The following is a 20257-nucleotide window of genomic DNA, read 5'->3' as shown; positions in this document are numbered from 1 at the left end:
CTTGTGAGCAGCCACACACGAGCCCAGTCTTGCAGGTGAATTTACTTTCCAAAAGACAAGGAGGCGCCCCACTTCTAAACCTTGCTTGGGGCTTGAACTGTCTTTCCTGCATTTATCTGCATTGTTTTCTTGTAAACTGTCTTCTTCATCTCATTTAAAAACCAGTTATACAAGGACAGATATGTTATTAGTCAACTTATGAAGTCCTACTCTATAGCAGGACTTTGCTATCTGCAGTCAAGACTCAGAATTATAGTTAATTAAGTAGCTGAAGACAATTGTTTTCCATCTATCTGATACCTGACTGGGTTTAACCTTATAAAATTATGGTCCACTATCTTCTATGCAGGATCAGACTCCTTTTCTGCTTGAACTGGCGAAGAGAATGACATTGATATCTAATTGAACCTGAGATGTCAGAGGCCAGCACCAGGATAAGAAAGACATTCCACTTGGGAATGAATACTTCATGGGTTCTCTGCAAAAGATGAAAGCTCTAAGTACAGGGTGCAGAGAGAAGGGTAAACAGCATTTTACATCAGCAAAGACGGTGTTGTGTGGCAGAAACCCAAACCACCTCCGTAGCTAAGGGCAGCTAAGAGCAGTGCAGGCCTATGCAGCACGCAGAGAAGTGCTCCAGGCTCTGCTGCACCCTGTTCCTCCAGGGCCACGGCTCTAACTCAGAACTGAGGGGTCATCAGAGGGACTCTGGGCTCCCTGAGCACTCCTCACCTGGAACACCTCGGTCTGGTTGGGCTGAGGGTGCGAGTGCTGGTCACCACTCTGCTGGTTGTGGTGTTGGCTCTGCCACTGCGACCACACCTCGGAAGGTCTCCCCTGGAACTGCCCACTGCTCTGGCCACCTTCAGCTGGATGGGAAAGAAAAGGTAGAAGTCAGAGAGCAGCTCCTCCAAAACATCTGTTTGCTCTGGGGTGGCACCCATCAGTGCCTGGATTTGCAAAGAAGCCTTGGAGAAAGCCCTGAGTGACAGCAGCCCTGGGAGGAGGAAGCTGGAGGGAGTCTGAGCCCCAGAGCAAGGCTCAGGGCCACGGCTGCACAGCCATCAACTGCCCAGAGCAAAACGCACCGTGACACCGTGAGCAAGCACTGCAAGACAATTCTCAAGCATCCCCCCATCGTTTTTTAATCAATAATAAGGAGTATTTTTCATTTCACTTAAAAACCAAACTTCATCGTCTGAATGCTGTTTCTCTTCAAAACACTGAATTCTTGCAGAGCAGTGGGTGCACAGTTTGCTGCTCATCTAAGAATTCCAGGACTTTTTAAAGCAGATGTAGAAAGGGTATGATCAACAGACAACAGCCTAATTAAACACAGGCACTGCGGGACTGTCTTGTCCTCCAGTGATACATCTGAAAAGTGAATTATTTAATATGCAGTTTTTGTAACAAATTATTATCCTGTAAGTATGGTGATCCTTTCCTGAAAGTTTCAGGCCATTTACATTTGACAGAGTAACTCAAATAGCAAGGCTTTATTGTAAATACACTTAAAATTATGATTTCAAGGATATTAATTTCTTCTGAATGGTCTACCAGAAAAAAAAGCATGTTGCCACACATTAATTTGGTTACCTACAACACATACATTTTTCTTGAGTACACTAACAGATAACACTTCAGCAGGACTCATTTCACCCTGGATTTCTACAGACTGCCACTGAATTAAAATATTTTTGGATACTTTTCCATTAATTAGTTAATTAATTAATTCGCATCTCCTTCTAAGAATTATCATTTTAGAAAGCTTGCTACCAGGCTTATGCTTTTCCTCCAAGTATTTTTTCCTCTTTTTTCTTGTTAATATTTTTCTCTATAACTGCTCCAGCTATTTCTGCCTGTTTCTCACAGCAGAGGATCAAGCTGTGCATGTCTGGTTCTTCCTGATCACCAGCATCCTCTGCCAAAGGTGCCAAATTTCCTGTGCTGAACTTCCACACCTGTGCTATGCCAAGTCTTTGACAGCCAGATTCAGTCATGGCAAATCAGCCACTACTTACAGTCATGACTTCAGAAAATACAGACACACATACTTGGCCCAATACCTTTGGCTACCAGCTAAACCATGTAAAACGGATAAAGGGAAGGTTTTACAGGAAAGTAAACAGGCTGCAGTGATGCATTCCTATCACATCCAAAGCAGATGATTACAGTTCTTCCCTTACTGACATTACTACTACCAGTAATTCCACTGACTTAAAAACCCTGCAGACATTTTAAGAGCCAAAATAAAACTCATCTGAATTACCCCTTAAAAGCAAGCTGCAAGTTTGTTTTGGTTTGTTTCCCCCCTCAGAACAACACATTGAAATTAACTGAGTGAAGCAAATGATGCTTCTTTTCAGCAGAACAGCTCTGGCCAGCCGGCAGTGGAAGCTGCTCGTCTCCGTGAAGGCTGGGTTATTAATAGCACCCAAACTGATGTAGGTCAGGAGATGTTTCTCATTAAGTGAAAGGGCTCTTGCCAAGTAGCTTAAGCCTGAAATACAAGGCTGTCTCATAAACAAATGTACAATGCCTGGTGGAAATGGAGGGAGGAATAAGCAGTGTGGGAAGAGCTCAATGCTCTTTTCCTAGGCACAGGTCTGTGCCAGACCTGCTCCCCAGGGATGGGAGCAAACAACACACATTAGCACACTGCTACCCCTGCTTATTGGGATTGCACATTACCATCACCCAGTGACATTTTTCATGGACTCCATTATGTTTTTTACTCTTGAATATTATTCTTCTGGTGGAGTGCAGAAAACTTGCCAAGGGGTTACCCACTGGGTCACGGTCTGAAAGCCACCAAATTACCATGTAATAGGAAAAGAAAACCATTTCAAAACATGGTACCTACTCCGATTAGGTTAGCAGCACTGGGGATACAAAATAAACCCTGTTCTCAGCCAAACTCCAACATGCAATCTCAGTGCAAGAGGACACTACCATGAGGAAGAAAATAAAAAAATGGAAAAAAAATGCAAATTTGTGCCTTTTAAGTATTCTCCTGAGAAGTAAAAATAAATTGAACCAGCTGACCACAATTTGGGAGGACGGTTACTAGTGATATAAGTAAATTTTGAATCTTTCAGTACACCATTTACTGGGAAAATATAAAAAAGTTCCCTCATACTATAAAATGACAATATTCTGAAGTGTGTTGGATGTGGAGGATATGCAGCATGGAGGGAACAGGTCAGTTCTGCCCTCTCTACTCAGCAGCAGAAAGCAAAAAACCCTTTCACCACCTGGGCTTCATAACTGACCCACCAAAAGAACAATGAAATTTTTACTGATTAAATGTTGGAAGATTTTTAATGAAGTTAATGCTGAAGAGGTTAATTACTACATACATTTCTGTGTGCCACCATGTAAAACTCACCAAAGCCTGCACTCCGGTTGGCCAAGCTGGAGTAGGCATTCCCACTTGGAGAAGAGGTGGCTGGGCTGGACAGGGGGCTGTATGATGATGGATCAGCTGGGTAGGTGTGACTTGTTCCAATGCCAAAGGGAGATGACTGAGCCTTGCCAGACTGAGATGGAATTTGCTGACAAATTAATCATAAGAGAAAGAAAAGGTTTTATTATTGGGGAACAGCGTAGCAGAATCACTTTTTACAACACAAAACAAAGACTAAACAAACTCTGTGGATGCTAACAGGCACGTTTCTCCTGTCTCAGCCATATTTCACTTCTGTCCAAGCCAGGTTACTGCTGCAGAAGGAATACAACACACTATAAACCATCACTTACAGCTCTCCTCTGACTAGCTCACACGTACTCGGTATCAGAGCTATTTGGAAAACCAGGATTTCCTTCACCACTATTATGAGGATTCATCTTAAACTCCACAGGTATGAAGAATTCATCTTTATTTTCCAGGTGTATTGATTTCACAGGGTCACAGTAAAATCAGTTCTCTGAATGTCTTGCAGGACATGTGAAGGTCTCAGATGACCAGAGGCTCCAGTGCTTGGGACTAAATGGCTAAAGAAGTTTCAAAGGTAATGAGCTGCTTTCTCTCCCTGCCTATGAAATACAGGCAGCAGCTCTTTCGCCTTCTAAAAGGCTTAGAAGGGTGAATCACCAAGTCCTGGCAGAAGAGAACAGTCTAACATTGCTTTAACTGGGCAGCTGAGTTAATTCAAAGGTACTAAAATCCAGCTTGCTGTCATTTCACCTACATAATGTCTCTGTCACAGGATCTCCCAGAACATTACACAAATGATTAAACACTGCAGTGGCTGCTTTGAGACATGTACAACTGCTACACGGAGACTAAAGGGAGTGAAGTGTTCCATCCAAAGTCATGTGCTAATGTATGGTGCACAGACAGAATCTGATTATAAACCATTTCCCACCTTATGAGTAAGTCCAGCAGTCCCAAGAAAAACCCACTGCCTAACCAACCCCACAAACAAACTGAAGGTGATGTGCACTGTTACAGGCAATCAATGCATGCAAAGGAAGCTGTTCCTCCCTGGAAGAGAGGGACAGGGAGCAGAACGAAGCCCCCACAATCCAAGGGGAAAAGGTCAAACCTGCTACACCACTCAGACACACTCAAGTGCAGGGGCTGGGCAGGATCCACCCAAGGGCACTGAGGCAGCTGGCACAAGTGCTCACTGAGCCACTTCCCATCATTTCTCAGCAGGAAAAATCACCAAAAGTGTTGTCAAGAACAGGAAGAGGCTGCCCAGGGAAGAGAGACTGAGTCATCATCCCTGGAGGTGTTTAAAAGCCGTGTAAATTTGGCACCTGGGGATGTGGGTTAGTGGTGAAATTGGCAGCAGTTGGTTAATGGTTGGATTTGATGACCATCAAGGTCTTTTCCAAACTTAATGATTCTATGATTTTTGGGCAAATGCAAGGGAGCTGGGGGAGGAAAACAGATCCCAACAGGCATATAATATGTGGAAGATGCTATTAAGTCTTCAGTTCAGTTCCAAGCTAAGAAATTTTACATTTCTGAAGGTTTCCACAATGGAAGTGGGAGCTTGGCATGTCACTTTTGCAAGGCTTAGCTCCATTTTACTTTATTAAGATGGAAGAAATAGTTCCAATTTCCTTACACTCACATACAAACTCGGTTGACTTGGACTGAATTTGTGCAGTAAGAGGGATGAGTAATTTGTTTTAGTCATTTTCAGCACCTTTCATATCATTTGAAGAAATGAGATAATGTTGTGACTGGATTTCATTAACCAGGTGTGTCAGATAACCATGACACTCTGAGGGCTGGGAATTATCAGTGATTAATGTGGAAACAATTCACTTATTGAAAATTTATTTAGTGACCACCCCAACACACCATTCCAGCCTGCCAAACAATGGCAACTCAGGAGGGATTAAGAGAAGCATTATTAAGATTGAACTTGATTATTTCGTATTATTTGTCTTTTAATAGAGTTTTAAACAATTTTTTAACTGTTACATAGAACAAGAGGTGATTTCTGGGCTAACACTGACAAGCACAGTGCAGCTGATGGAGGTATGTGCTGTTTCCTTCAGCACACAACAGTGTGAGCTCCACTGGGCAGTGCTAATGGAGGGGCAACAGGCTGAGCAGCCTCTGCTCTCAGTCCATGCCTGGATTTGTACGTGCCCCTCCTGCCCACCCTGGTAAAGGTGAGTAACACTGCTGGGTGCAAGGTCCTGCTCCAAGAAAGATTTAATTCACAGGCTTAATACTAAAGCAGAAGATGTGTCCTTTTTCCTTCATCCAGTGCACACATAAAAGAAATGCAGGACAAGACCTTCCAGTGGGGTTTGGGTCAGTGCAGCTGCTGCCACCTCAAAGGCCACCATCCCACACCAAGTGCAGTTACACACAGGGCAGCTGCTCACACTGTCACAACTCCACCCCAACCACACACTAATTACACTGAAATTATAAATGGGTTTACTAACACTTGTAAAAAGCACTCAGAGTGCAAATCTCCAATGACCATGAAAATAAAGCACTTGAAATCAGTACCTGTCCTGGAAATGGTGGGCGGTTTCCTGTCCAGGCCACCTGGCTCTGGTTGAGCTGCCGGGATATTTGTGTCAGGTTCTGGCCTGTTGAGGAGGAAGACTGGATGTCGTTGACACCAGGCACATGCACCACAGATGAACTAAGGGTTCAGAACAGACACAAAGCCTCGTTTGTAGGGTGTATTCTCAATGCACAAATCCCAGATAAAGAAATATTGACAATACATTAAAATTAATCGTTCGATCTGTCTTGACTGAAAACCATCACAAAAGTATGAAACACACTGGTGTTCTAAATGTCAGTCCTAATAGACAAAGGCAAAATTACTTTGAATTAGCTTCAGTAATCTCTTGGAAAGAGTTTCTAAGAATAAAAACCATCTCACACATGGTGCATACACACTTAACCCCACACCAGTTTAACATTTAATGCATTAAAAATCCAGAGTGAAGAGAGTATTTAAGTAGGTACTTCCTCACAATTTGTGCTTAAAGTCAACAGTATTTAAGCATTTGCTTAAATGCCACTCTAAATGAAGATGGGTAAAAAAGATGATACTTGTAAGCACTTCCTTATTTGTTTCCTGCCTAGGAAATGAAGAATTACATGCTACAGATTAAAAGTAAGGGCTTTTAAATCCTTTTTTCACCAACTGATGCTAAAGAAGAGCAGGCAGTTATATACCCAGGCAAAAGAATAATCAAGACAGGAACTTAAACTCATGGAACACTAATAATAATAAAAAATAATATTTTTAAGGAACTTTTTTTATATGTTAGCTGTTTGCTACTTACTGAATTTCACTACAGAGAAATACCCAGAAATTCCTAATTATAAGAAATTATAAAAATTATAATAAGAATATAAGAATTATAAGAAAAAAATTTATGAAGGAACTGCTCCACTTCACCATTTTATTCTCATGGAAGACTTGAGCAATGGAATCTACACAACCACACATTGTGACTGTACTTTTATATATAAAACCGTATTTTTTCCATGTCATATATAAATTTATAGAAATTAAGACAGCACACAAAACCACTTTTGTGGATCCACTGAGACAGCTTGTTCACTTCTCTAATCCCTTCTCTATTGTTTATTTTCACAATCTTACAGAGAGAGAAGAGAGCAGATTGGGAAAAGAAGTAAACAAGGCTGAACAGAAGAGAGAAAGCAGGAATCTGAATTCTCAGAGAAGGCTGACAGAATCCCTCCCAGAGAGTAAGCAAAATGTGGCAGCCATCTGAATATAGAAGTTGTTACTCTGCACTTCTTACTGCCTAAAAGCAAAGTATATGTTTAGAAATTCTTTGTTGAGTTTTCTCATTTTGTTTTAAATCTGTTTTATTTTTATTTTATACTATCATAGAGTCTCCAAAGAGGGAGATGTAGACCAGAAAGTCCATCTAAATCTGTCTGGAGCACACAGCAGCTGCTGGGGAGGGCTGGCCCTACTGCCAACACCTTCTCAGCTGGACTGGCAAGTCCCATCATCTAAGGAGCATGGACTGTATCTGGAACTGCACTTTGAAATCAGGATTCTGCAGAACAGTGCCTAGAGACTGCCCAGCCTCAGTGACTGAATGGGCCACGCTGGAGATTATACAGAGGACAGTTCACTGAGAGTGGAAGTGCTGGCAGAAATACAAGCCATTACTTGATGTAACAGAACAGCAGTGGGAAAAAAACTGTAGTTAAACATCAGGAATCAGCAAAGGAAATGAATAGAACACAAGCCAAACCCCCAGATGGCAAGTCAGTCACCCAGTAGTACACAATATCCAATTAAAAGACATTTCAAGTTACTGTCATATCTCCCCAAGTTATACTTGGTTTTAATTTGACAAAACACATTCACATGGATCTTATTTCTCTTCACTGAGATTATTAGCAATTAGGACTTTAAGAGCACATTGGTTTAAATAAAGCCAGTGTTTGCCAATGTTTTCCAGTTCGAGGAACTGACTGAGTGGCTGTTCCCTCACTTTCACAGCCTTGGCTGGTTGCAACAGGAGAATGAAACTCCAGTAAGACAGTGGTGATATCACAAGGCACTGAGGTAAACACCACTGCTGTTATCACACTCTCCAAAAGTAACTGGAACCTGTATTGCCAGCTGGTAGGCAATGACACACACTTAGAGTAACTGAAAAATGCCTTGGAATGTGCCAGACCACCACCTTACATGTATTTGGAAGCTGCCTCAGAAGAGTATTCATGTCCCTGTCCCAGTCCTCCCCTGGGACCACAGATGCAGAATCCCTCTGCTCCCTTTGATACCCACATCAGTGCCCTTCAAGGCAGTCTGCAAGACTAGTGACAGCTCTAAGTGCAAAACAAATCTTTGCACCTTCCCAGCTTGGTTGAATGTTCCTCAGATCTCTGACCCTGTCCTGTCACCTTTCACAGTTATTTCCCTTCAGAAATTGTCACTGCTTTTTAGCTTTTTTCCAATTATAATATCCCAGCAAAAAGCACCTACTTACCGGCCAAGATTTTTAAGAGAGATCCCCAAATCATCCCAGCCTGTCCAGCATAAGTGCTGAAACATCACCAGCACTGAAGTGTACACAAAGTAAAATCCATTAATGGAAAGAAAGCTCTTGCACCTTGGGTTGGTTTTGTTTCCACTGTACTGAAGGGAGACAGACTCCCCCTCTCAGACAGAAACTGATCCATTCAAGATCTGCATTAAATACCTGAAAGTCTTTCCCGAGTGTCCTGGCTGGAATGGGCTTCCCTGTGAGTAAAGCTGCTGGTTTCCTGCTGTGGATGCAGAGGCCATCATTTTTTTATCTGCTGCAAGAGAAAAACAAATCACAGAAAAAGAATTAATTTAGGGGATGAGATAATGAAGGGAAATTATTTAAAGACAGTTGCAATGTATGACTTCTTCCCTTCATTAAACTTCATGAAGAGGCCCTGTGGAACACATTAGGAATGACACAAAATGACAATACAGTGTGAAACCAGAGGCACAGCTGGTTTGTGTCTCCTCAATGCCGTTGTTTGCATGGAACACTGTGTTGGTCATGCCCTCTGGCCACACAGCCCAGACCTGCTGGAAGCTGCTCCTGACTGGACAGAGCACCAGCCCAGGTGGGAAGTGAGGGGTGCCCCCAGGCACAGACTGGAGAGGGCAACAGAGCTTTTCTGGAAGGAAGGTGTGAGGGTCTGCCCAGGGGGATGGAGGGGTGGCACACGAAACAAGCCTGGTCTGATGGGTGTGATGCACGTGCAGCCCTGTGGCTCAGGTGAGGGTGCATTTCTGGCACCAGGAAAAGTCCTCCAGCCCCACTGCTGGTACCACAGACTGTCTGCACTGAGGTGGCAGCTGAGGGGCCCCACCCTGCTGGGTAAGAGAAGCCAAGGAAGGGTGTCCAAGAGCTCTCTCCTAACCAGCTGACACTGCCTCCCTGGACAGCCCAAGGAGCATCACCTCCCCAGAGGCATTGCCTGCTCATCTTGGGGTGACAACCTGCAGCCCCACCTGCATCCCAGGTGCCTGGAGGCACTTTGCTACTGAGTGTCTTAGACCTGCACATCCGAGCTGTGGCAAGGCAAAACACAGGTCTGTTGTGGAATTTGCTGTCCTCGTGTGGCTTGGGGGAGCCATGAAATAGGATGGGGAGCCATGAAATAGGATGGAAGCACCCCAGAGGGGTGGAAGACCAATGAGCATAGCGAATAACTTGCACAAAGAGATGCCATTAACTTTCATAGTCTACCTTTAATGTGGCAACTGGAGATTGATCTCTCATTGAACAAAATGAGACTGGGTGAACAGCACCATTTGGCCCTTAATTTAATTTTCTGGTACTGGATTATTCCAAAGCCCAGGGAAATCTCACTACTACTACTCTCAGAATAATTTGCAGGTCTGCTACACCACCCTTTATTCACTTTCTCCATCTCCCCTCCAAGTGCAAAACACCCCGCAACTCACTGATGGTTTCGCAACCATTTGTTGTTATGTACCTGACAGGCCTGGAAATCGAGTCTGCCCCCTCATTCTCCCCTTTGCCCTTTTCAGATTCCCACTCATTTCACAAGATGCTCTCTTGGACAAAAGGCCCACTCAAATCACAAGTAACAGAAGTATTTTTTAGGTGTTTAAAATATTTTTAGCTTTCCCTAGAAAGAGACCTCCTGAGTGTGACTCACCAAAGGCCTCCAACACACACCAGCTCTTCTCTGTTACCTAAGTTGTTCCTACATTATGTTCCTAACAAGAACCTAAGCTTGCCTCTCTAAAGAAAAAAGTCACCTCAAATTCCCTCACAGGAGCCTCAGAGGGGGAGTGTGGATGCCACTGATGCAAACTGGCATTGCCTGTCCCTTGTAATGCAGAAATTTGTAGGAATTGCTCCCCTGGCTACCTACAGCCAAGGCTGTAAAAAACAATGCTCTCATATTTAAAAAAAAGCAACATGGAGAAAAGGGGACAAGGTATAGAGAAGGTTGTGTAAACAGTAGGAAGAATAGAGAATGGGTTGGCATGTCTCTGAGAAGAGGAACAGATGAATATGTGTTTTTCTGCAGTAATGTCATTCTTGCATGAGATGCCCCATTTTCTAAGGCCACCCTTTGCAGGGACACCAAACTCTCAGGGCTGGACGAGACTGAGCCAAAATCCTGCGGGTGCTTTAGATATTGGAGAACAACTCACCAGAAAAATTGAGAGTGCCCCAAATGAACTGGAATTCCTCAAGTGCAGCAGAGTTGCCATGGCAGCTACCAGGGCCTGTGCCACAGGATGAGGCCAAGACAAAGGGAGCAGCTAAACTAATAGCAAGCAGCTAATTCTCCTTCCTGAGTTACCCTGAATGCTCTTTAGCCTCTGAATCTGGCCCACATCTCTCCCAGCTGTATTCCTACCCAGGATTTTTCACACAGTTCTCTGCTCTCACCTTTGGTACAGCACTGTTTTTTGGGTTTTTTTTTTTTGGTGAATTTTTGTACATGACTGTACCGGTCAATGACGTATTTCCAATATTTCTGCCTCTTGACTGACTCGCAGAACTGCAGCATCCCATGCTCCAAATCACTTGCATGAACCAGTAAAGTCAGGCTTCCTCTCCCAATTTTTGGGGTTTTAATTAAGTGTGGCCACTAGATGCAACAATAGCAGCAATCTCCCTGTGTCAGCCCATGTTCCTACGGAATGAGATCGGGTATCAACAACGCAAATGTCTGGCAGGCAGCATGCAGGCTTGTCAATATTGGTTTTGGACAGGGCATCTCATCCCTAACTGGGAACCATCCTTTATCATTCAGAGGAGACCTTGATCACAGCTCCCATGAGAAATTCAGAGAGGGAGAATGTCCCAAAAAACCCCACAGCCTGTAAATTGATAAGAATGAAAAGAGAAATGGCATTTCCAAGAACATAACCTCCCAGCTACCTCACAGCTTGCGACACCCTTAACCCTAACCCCTTCCCACAAACAGCTGAGAGCTGCCTGAAAGCAAGCCAGTAAGGCAGCCAAAAAGCAAGATGTTCTTGCTTGGAAAAACACATTCTGGTGTTTAGGGTTGGAGTCTTGCTACCTTCTAATGGACCCCTTTTATGGCCTCAGCTGTTGACTCCACTGTTCATGTAAACAGACAAGGATGAACAGGGACAGCAGAGAAGTCTTAGCAACAGGAGGACAGAATATCAAGTATATATTGCAGTCACAATGTCTTCTCCAATTGAAAAAGCCAATCCAGACATAAGAAACCAACAGTGAGGTCACCTTCCAACACCCCCGGAGTCAAACCCTGTGGGTTGTTTCCTCCCTGCACTGCATGACACTTGCACATTGATTTATTTAAAACAAATGTAAAAATTCCTCTTTTTTAGTGAGGACAGTTAAGAACAATAAACAATCAATGAGCTCTTCCATAAGCCATGGCATAAATTACAGATTTATTTCAGATGATCCCTTCAGCTGCCAGTCTTAGTGATTCTGTCTGTTAGGGCAACAGGCAGCACAGGCCAGGGCTACTTTGAGACAGCTCCATCTGTCTGACTGACAAATTGGCTGCTACCTCTTAGAACAGGGCTGGGAAATCCTTTGGAGAGGGCATCACTGAAGGATGTCCAGGAGGATTCTGTCCTCACAGTAATTTCCAAGGAATATAGAACAACATATTGTTTCTGAGACTCCTATCACCCTTAAAAGAACTTGCTAACAAGTTTAAACGTTGTGGGAAAAAAAGCAAGGACTCCTCACAACCAGGTAACGTGACTGGAAATGCCTCAACTGACCAGAGAACAAGTATACTGTTGGCAGCATATGACTCTGAAAGTATCAATACAAAAGCTGATGATTTGATTAAAAAACGCAGCCCATCTTAAGACTATATGGTCACTTTTCTGACCCTTTTTAGAGAAATATGTCCCTATTTAGAGAAATAAATGTATATATGCTTTTTAAGAAAGAAAACACACACTTAGAAATGGAATGCTCTGCTCAGTATATTTAATATCTAGGAGCACTGCCTAAGGCATCCCTGTGAAATGAAAAGAGAATCAAAACCAGGCAGCTCTGGTGACACAAAAGCCATCCTTCCCTCTTTGAATTTACTCCTATCATATTTAGGGGAAACACCCACTAATGACAAATGCTAGGAAATGTACCAAAGACCAATGCTTAGAAAATTCTCAACCACACAGCAGTTTCTCTTCATTCTCTTGAAGCTGTGCTCTACATCATGTAACCAAGCTTAACACAGTATTATAAATTAAACATCAGGACATTCACTTACAAGCAGTTATTCCAGCAAACATCTCAGCAAATCTAGGATCTCTCTCTTGGGAGAAGATAGCATCAGGTTTTTCCACAGACTTTCCACCCTCGTGAACATTAGCTGGTATACTTGGAACAGGCACCTGTTGAGATACACAGAGGAAAGCAATTCCCTCTACTGTATTTGATAAAAAGGAATACAGGGACAGTCACAATGTAATTCCAGTTTTGCTGAAATCTGCTGTTGTTTTACATCTTAAATGATCAGAGGCACAAAAAAAAAAAGTCTAAGAAATTTCACCTGAGACAAGTCATAGGATGACAGCCCATCTCTTTGATGTACTTCGAGTTCTGCTTGCTGTTGCTGAAGTTGTCTGCAAGGGAGACAAAATGACTTTCTTACAAAAAACCAATTAAGATACAAAAAGGAATAGTCACGGTCTCCTATTTTACACTCCCAGTGAAACGCGTCTCAGATGATTTACTAAATCCTTTCCTGTGAGATCCATCTGTTATTACAGCTTTCTCACTGAGAAAACCTGCACCACAGGAATGCAACAGGGCACAGGAAGAATTCTGCTGTGATAGCACAGAAGTGTAGCTGGGTAAGTAATGGAGGATGGCACACAATCTCTTTACAAAGGATTTAAAAATTAACTTTTCTTAATTCATTGTCTTCCTCATGTTATTGATGAACACACCAGGCCCCCTTTCTGATTCTGCTGAAGGAAAAAATAAGCTTGCCCTCCAGGAAGATACCTAATGACAGAACACCTCAGCAGCTGGAAGGTCATCCAGATGTTTTACACCTCTGATCAACAGTCACTTTCTGTTGCTTGGTCTCAAGAAGCAAGAAAATTTCTGGCCTGGAGATGCATGGGTAGAACACTCATCTTTGTGGGGCTCTTAGCTCAGTTAGCAAAGATAAACCCCCACAAATATGCTAGAGCTCAAAGATTAGGACAGAATTGGAGCTGGACTTAAAAAATACTTGGATTTGCTACTTCTTAATGATCCTCGACAGTACTCACAGTTTGTGAATGTTTCTGGCTTCTTTCTGAAGGAAAAATCACACAAAAGATGGGAATTACACACCATGTGTATCTTTCCCCAGAGAAATGGTACTTGGACAGGCAGGAATAGATGATATTTTTGCAAAACAGCAAGATCACGGATTTGAAACTCTGGAAAACGACTATGTATTTTTAGCCACAGGCTTAAATTTTAGATTTTCATCCAAATATTTTTTTAAGTTTTGAAATAGAGTCAAATGCCAAGGGACTGAGAGACAAACTTGCAGACAAAGTCAAATGACAAAGTAGACACAAACGGGTGGAAACGTGAGGAATCACTCATGCAAGCTACTGGAGGAAGTAACAGATTTGGCTATCGCTTGAAGCCTTTTCAGAAGTCACTTTGGTGAGTTATTATGCTCCACAGCAAAAATCTGTGTCCTGCAACAAACAGCAGGTTGGAGTAAGCGGCCAAAAGCCTTGTGCAAGCCTTGTGGTATGAGAACACATAATGCAGGGAATAACTTTTGTCCTAGCAGTGCAAAAAAGGCAGTCCTCCAAGCCATTAGAGCCATGGATTTTCCCTATTATTTTAGCAAACAGAAAATTCCTAAAAATTACCTCTGGAATGAAAAGACATTCTTTGTTCACAAGCATAAAATGCAAACTTTTCCAACAGAACTACAGGAGGCAATTTAATCGTGGGGAATCTATGGGGAAGTTTCTAAATACCACCCCGTGGACAATAAACACCCATTAAATCCCGTTGTTAACGTGAAAGCTAATTACACTGTTTCATTTGTTTTTATTACCACCGGCTTGGTGCGTGTGTCAATAAACAGCACATTAGGTTCTCCTCTGTTCCTTATAAAGAATGTTTTCTTGATCCAGCCATATACATACAAATGAGCCAAACCAAACAGCACACTCACTCGTAATTTGTTTTCTAGGCACTTCTCTAACTTAGTGCTTCTTCGCCCCTCTCTATCTTTCATCTCTAATACTCATTAAGCTGCAGTACAATATAAACATCACATTGTGTTAACAGCACTGAACTTTGGGAACAACCTCCCAAAATCCATTTCCTATAAAAACCAAATAAGTTGCGTGTATCTTTACTGAACTCTGTGCAAGTTATGCTGCACTTAATTAAGACTGAAATGCAAAGCCAGGGTAGCATCTCCTGTTGTTGTTGGCTGTTAGTGCATAAATGGCTTAAATGGTGTTTGAAAGCTGAAAGAAACTGTGCAGCAATTCATGGAGCAGCCAAGCAGGGAGAGCTCAGTGCTGCTGCTGTGGCTGCTCCAGACCCTGCCATCTCACCAGCCCTTCTGACAGCCAACACAGGCAGGTCCCTTCAGTCACACAACTGCTGGACAGTAAAAACGCAACAGAACATGGGGTTATCATCAGTTTAGGCAAAACTCAAAGCTGCTTTCTAACTTTGAACCCAAAAATTGTCCTAGGTTTCACTTTCAGTTGCAGGGGTTCAAGGAGTAAATGAATAATTTCTTGGCTCCACAGGATACCCAACACAGCAAGTGAGGCATTGTCTGGGTCAACAGTGGATTCTGTCTGTACTGACCCACAGGTTCATTATGAAGCTGGGAAAGGCTCTGGCTTGGACAAGGAATGGTTCCGCAAATCTGAAGGCTCTGACAGTTACTTCAAATTTACGGGGGAAAAAGGAAGATAGTGTGGAAGTTCTTACATTCGAGAGGATGTTAAGCTCTCTCTATGAAAACTGAAGTCACTGGTTCCCTTTCCAAGCATCAGAGTAAACAAAAAATAATTTTAAGTTTGAAATTAACAGTCTCTTTGGTAGGAGAGAAATAACAGTACTGCATCCCTACCAAGCTATTTTTATATAATACAGGCACACGTGTTTCCTGTGTCTGGTTTGGACAAAAACAGAGTAGTAAAAGCCTTGGGGCTGTGGCTGTAAAATTCTCTCTCAGAAATTTTCAGCATCTTCCTCTTTTAGCCTAGAGCTTCAACTCACCCCTGCAAAAGGGTCTGTTTAACACCAGTGTCAGACAGACCACAGACGACACGAGAGCACGAGAAAGTCTTTACTTCACTACCACCAACTGGAATTTCATCAGGAGAGTTGACCTCTTTGGTATTTTGGCCCACAAGAATCCAGAGCAGAAAGCATCTCTCCCACAGGCTGATTCATGCAGCAGGCTGCTTCCAGCAGTGACCTGTGCCAGCTCACTCCAACACAAAAAGTCTCGAGACTCAGGACAACCACAGGACTCATAAATTCACACAGTGCAGCACAGGATTTGCAGCTTCCAAAAATGAAACATCAGATATTCCACACAGGTCAGAAAAATACATCTCTTCTTTATTCTGGTGTATATACATATAAATATATATACATATAGGACCTTTATATAACCTGTCACCACAACATTATTTTATTCAAACACTGCTCTATCTGTATAATAAATAAACATTGATAATAATATTTTTTCTCTTTGGAACTCAAACAGTCCCAACTACACAGGAAGACGTGGTCAAACAGGGGACTCTTCTTTCCAGCCCAACACAGCACAAATGTGAAATGTTAAATGCTTCATTTCTCCAGGAAGTTTCTCTTGGATGGCTACACACAAGTGAAACTGAGAGAAGTTTTTTTTTTTGCAAAGAACTAAGTGAACATTTGAACCTAATGTTTCCTTATCCCTCTGTACCGAAAGCAAGTTTGGACATTTGACTGTTTGAAGCTCCAAAGGAGTATCTTTATTTAAAAAAATAAAAAAAAAGAAAAAAGAAAGAGAAAGGAAACACAAAATGAAACAGAACAACCAAACCAAGCCAACAAATAACAGTAAAAATCAATTAATCCCTCCACAACTGGAATCATCACTGCCCTCTACAGTCTTTTGGAAAAATGCTGTTCACTGACCAACTTGAGCTTTCCACTACCAGATGCACACACATGTAGGTACTGTGGCTCTAAACTATCCTCAGTTAAAAACTGATTTAAACACAGCTTTTTTTGGCTACATTGCCTTTACAATTTCATGCTGAAGTTTTAACTACTTCAAGCCTGTCTTTTATGGGGCTGCCTAGGTTACCACAGTGATAGGCAGAACAAATCTGTCTGTGCCTTCAGCTGGGCAGAGCAAGGCACCCCTGCCTGGTCTCCATGGGAATCACCTTGCTGGACCCAGAGCACCTTCCAGGAACACGTAAGGATGGCCACACACACCAGGGCTGGTGCCAAACCACCAGTCCCAGCAGCAGCTTAATGAGGAGTTGGAAATCAACAGCTACACCATGACGTACAACTCTTCAGGGCAGCTAGGAAATCAGAAGTAAAAACATGACCCCAAATGTGGAGGGGGGGAAAAAGAAAGAAAGAAAAAAAAAAAAGCCAGAAACAGGCAGGAACTGCAGTACTTTACAGTAAGTCCTCTTTGGAAATCTGAGAACTGGGAGAGAATAAGAGGAAAAACAAAACCAGTCTGAATAACACATTCTTTCTACTATTCAAAAGCAGGAGTATAATGGGCTGTATCTTGCCCATTTCAGAACATTTTCAACATGACAGAAAAGAGGGAACATCCTCTGTCAAAGTAGCAGCAGGCAACTTCCATATTAGGTCAGCATTTCTGCATTGTTATTCAAAGCTAGCAAGAGAGATGGAAGCAGAGCCAGGAGCTGGCACAGTCCTATTCATCACGGTGAGTGCTGTGGTGCCAAGCTGAACTGTACAGAGCAGGCTCAGAAAAAAGCATTCCCAGAGTCAACACAACATAAGCCTCCAGCTCCACTTTTTCATCCGTGGCCTCTTGGGAACAAAGAACAATTAAGCCAGCCTGGGACAAACCTCAGAAGATGTTTTTTACTTTGCAGGCCTGCTTTTGCATATACAAATTATTTGGAAAAGTGTTATTGGACGGCAGAAATGTGGAAACAGCTATTTTGATGCACAGTGCAGACAAGCTGTCTGATTTCAAGACACATTTGCCTGTTTTCAATGAGCTTGACTATACAGTTTAAGCCCAACTTTTTGGGTATGCAGAAATAAAAGAGGAAAACAACTGTGATGCTGGGTTTCATGAAAGTGAATGCACAACCCTTGCAGTCCAGGTATGTGCTGTGTCAGAAGGAGCAAGACAAGGAATGCCCAGAGGCACTTCCAAACTCCAATGCCAAAGCCCCAGGGGTTTGGTTTTGCAGTGGAGTTCTCAGCAGGCACCTCCAGCAGCAGACTGCTCGTTCAGCATTTCCAATATATGGTCTAACAGGCTGAGATCTCAAACCCAGCAATTTCCTCTCAGCTAAAGACTTGGCAAAAAAATCTCTGGTCAGACCAGAAGCAGATTTGGTTTTAAGAATAGATTAAGTTTATATTGGAAAGAAGAAACATTTATTGAAAAAGCTCACAATATAAAGCAATCAAGGCCAGATTAGGTTCTGCGGTTACTGGCTGAGAACTCAGCAGGTCCTAAAGCATCTCTGCTCAGTCCACAGAGATCAAACTCCACCATACTCTGAGTGTGACCTCCTCCTAAGAAGCCAAATGAAAGATTTTTGAAAATATTAATTCCAAGACAAGATGATTTAATTTCCCTCTTAAGATAAGGAGTTGGATCACCCCCATACTTGGGGATATTCTATCAAATCTAAACTATCAGGAACCCTTCCCAATCAAACCTGCTAGAAAATAATTCTGCCAGCTTCATTAGGTCCTAAGAATAGGCACAGCTCAAGCAGAAGAGCCCAGAACTACAGAATGGTATGACCACAATGAACATGGAAATAGGATTTTCTTTTGGCTCAGGAGTCAGACTAACCTTCCTTCAGTATCAGGACAGCTGCTGTGCTGCTGGAAGCTCTGCATTAGTTCAAGGCAGCCTGGACTGAGATCAATGGCCTTGTCTAATGACATAACAGATAAGTGACGTTTCCCCCCAGTGCAGCCAGGCCCTGGAAGCATCACAGGATAATGACACAGAGAAACAGCTGCACTGGGAGATCTCCTGATGCAGCAAAACCCTGTTACAGCCTTCACTGTTAGAAAGAAACAAAAGATATCTGCTAAAAAACTGGGATGTGCTTTACAGTGAAAAAGAATGGTTAGAGTTTCTTCAGAACCACAACCACAGAGATGATCACCCAGAAAGGCACATACTTTACGTTAGTGTTGGTGCAGATGATGTATTCGATCTCATCAGAGTAAGGATTCTGAAACGTGAAGCTGCTGGTTCTGATCAGCATCCACTCCCGGTTTTTGGTGCGAAAACGATACATCACAGACAGGACTTGACCTTTCAGCTTCACCACCTGCAAAGCCATTTGGAAAGGTTAATAACAGGAGATTGCTGTCTGCTGTGCAAATGAATAGTCAACAGCAGCAACTGGTGCATTTTAAACTTGAATTCCAGAAAACTATGGGCACAGCAGAGAAATTTTTAGTTTGGAGAGAATATGCAAAATACTATCCATGTTTACAGCTATCTCCTTCAGAATGAAATCCTCATATAAATCCTCATTGTCATATAAAATGCCAATTTCCAGCCTGCTTACAGAAAGAATATAGACTCAGGACAATCATCAGGTTGTGCTGTTATCCCAGCACAGAAAATTTAAGAATGTTTTAATGTGAAACACTTATCAAGAGATTGACAGAAACCAAACTGAGGATCTTTTAAATGTTTATATGTAAACCATAAAACAATCACTGCAGCTAAACAAAAGCCTACAAGGAAAGCCATTTTGAGGTTGACTGCTTTTCTGCTTGGACACCCAGATATACAATTAATATATGTGATAAATCAGCATCAAAATTTAGGACAATGCTTAAACACAACAGTGTTTATTTTGTGTTTTTTTAGAAACCACCAGAGGTTGGTTCCCCAAACATATTAAAAGACTCCCTAGGATGGCAAACTGCTAACAAGAGACACTTGCTTCTGGCTTTCAGAAGAAGGAAGAGTGAGCCAGTGTTTGAATAGAGAGAACACCGATAAGCCACTGTCCATTTTAATAGTATATATTCCTTGCTTGCACAGGCTATTTGTAACTAAAAATTCAGATGTCTGGGTTTGGTAGCTGAAGTTTTGTTCAAGTCAACAGTTGGGCACCAAGTGAGGATTAAGAAGCAGCCTTCTAAAGTACATTCAAAGCAATCTTCTCACACTGGCCCTGCAACTGCATTTCATGTGTTATCCAACGATCTGGGGTTAAGCCAGAAGAAAGCTTTCATGGTTTTAAGTCATTCAGCTGGCACTTACCTGCCTATCTCTGTTTATATTTTACAGCTTTTCCACCAGGCTATCTCAGAGTTGCCTCAAGGAAGGAAAGGGAAGATCTACTGCAAATAAACGCCAACATCTTGCGGATTCTTAATCATTAACATCTGGAATTTACTTTTTATTAGCTATCTGCAGCGTGTATTCTCTAGAAGTCCCACTATTTACCCTCTGTCTTTATTGACAAGCAATTAGATTAAGAAAAATGTTCCAATCCTATTTTTTTTCAGAGGTTTGCACTTCAAATTAATCAAC

At 42.4% G+C, this 20257-nt stretch overlaps 1 protein-coding gene across 6 annotated transcripts in view; it reads right to left on the bottom strand.

The window, feature by feature from the left end:
- ARNT2 (aryl hydrocarbon receptor nuclear translocator 2) overlaps positions 1-20257 on the bottom strand; it is a 97477-nt gene that overhangs the window by 6156 nt on the left and 71064 nt on the right. For 5 of the 6 annotated variants that reach the window (XM_058847017.1, XM_058847014.1, XM_058847019.1 and 2 more), the window contains 7 exons: positions 18883-19034; positions 13022-13094; positions 12740-12863; positions 8686-8785; positions 5984-6122; positions 3389-3554; positions 733-869 (listed from right to left, as the gene is read on the bottom strand). In XM_058847017.1, the coding sequence (XP_058703000.1) occupies positions 733-869; positions 3389-3554; positions 5984-6122; positions 8686-8785; positions 12740-12863; positions 13022-13094; positions 18883-19034 (891 nt within the window). The remainder of the gene's footprint in view (positions 1-732; positions 870-3388; positions 3555-5983; positions 6123-8685; positions 8786-12739; positions 12864-13021; positions 13095-18882; positions 19035-20257) is intronic. The other variant, XM_058847015.1, reaches the window with a different exon arrangement.

Source organism: Poecile atricapillus, chromosome 11 (assembly GCF_030490865.1).
Source record: "Poecile atricapillus isolate bPoeAtr1 chromosome 11, bPoeAtr1.hap1, whole genome shotgun sequence".
NCBI classification, from domain to species: Eukaryota; Metazoa; Chordata; class Aves; order Passeriformes; family Paridae; genus Poecile; species Poecile atricapillus.
Note: the sequence above shows the minus strand (reverse complement) of the source record. Positions and strands in the feature narration are given on the sequence as shown.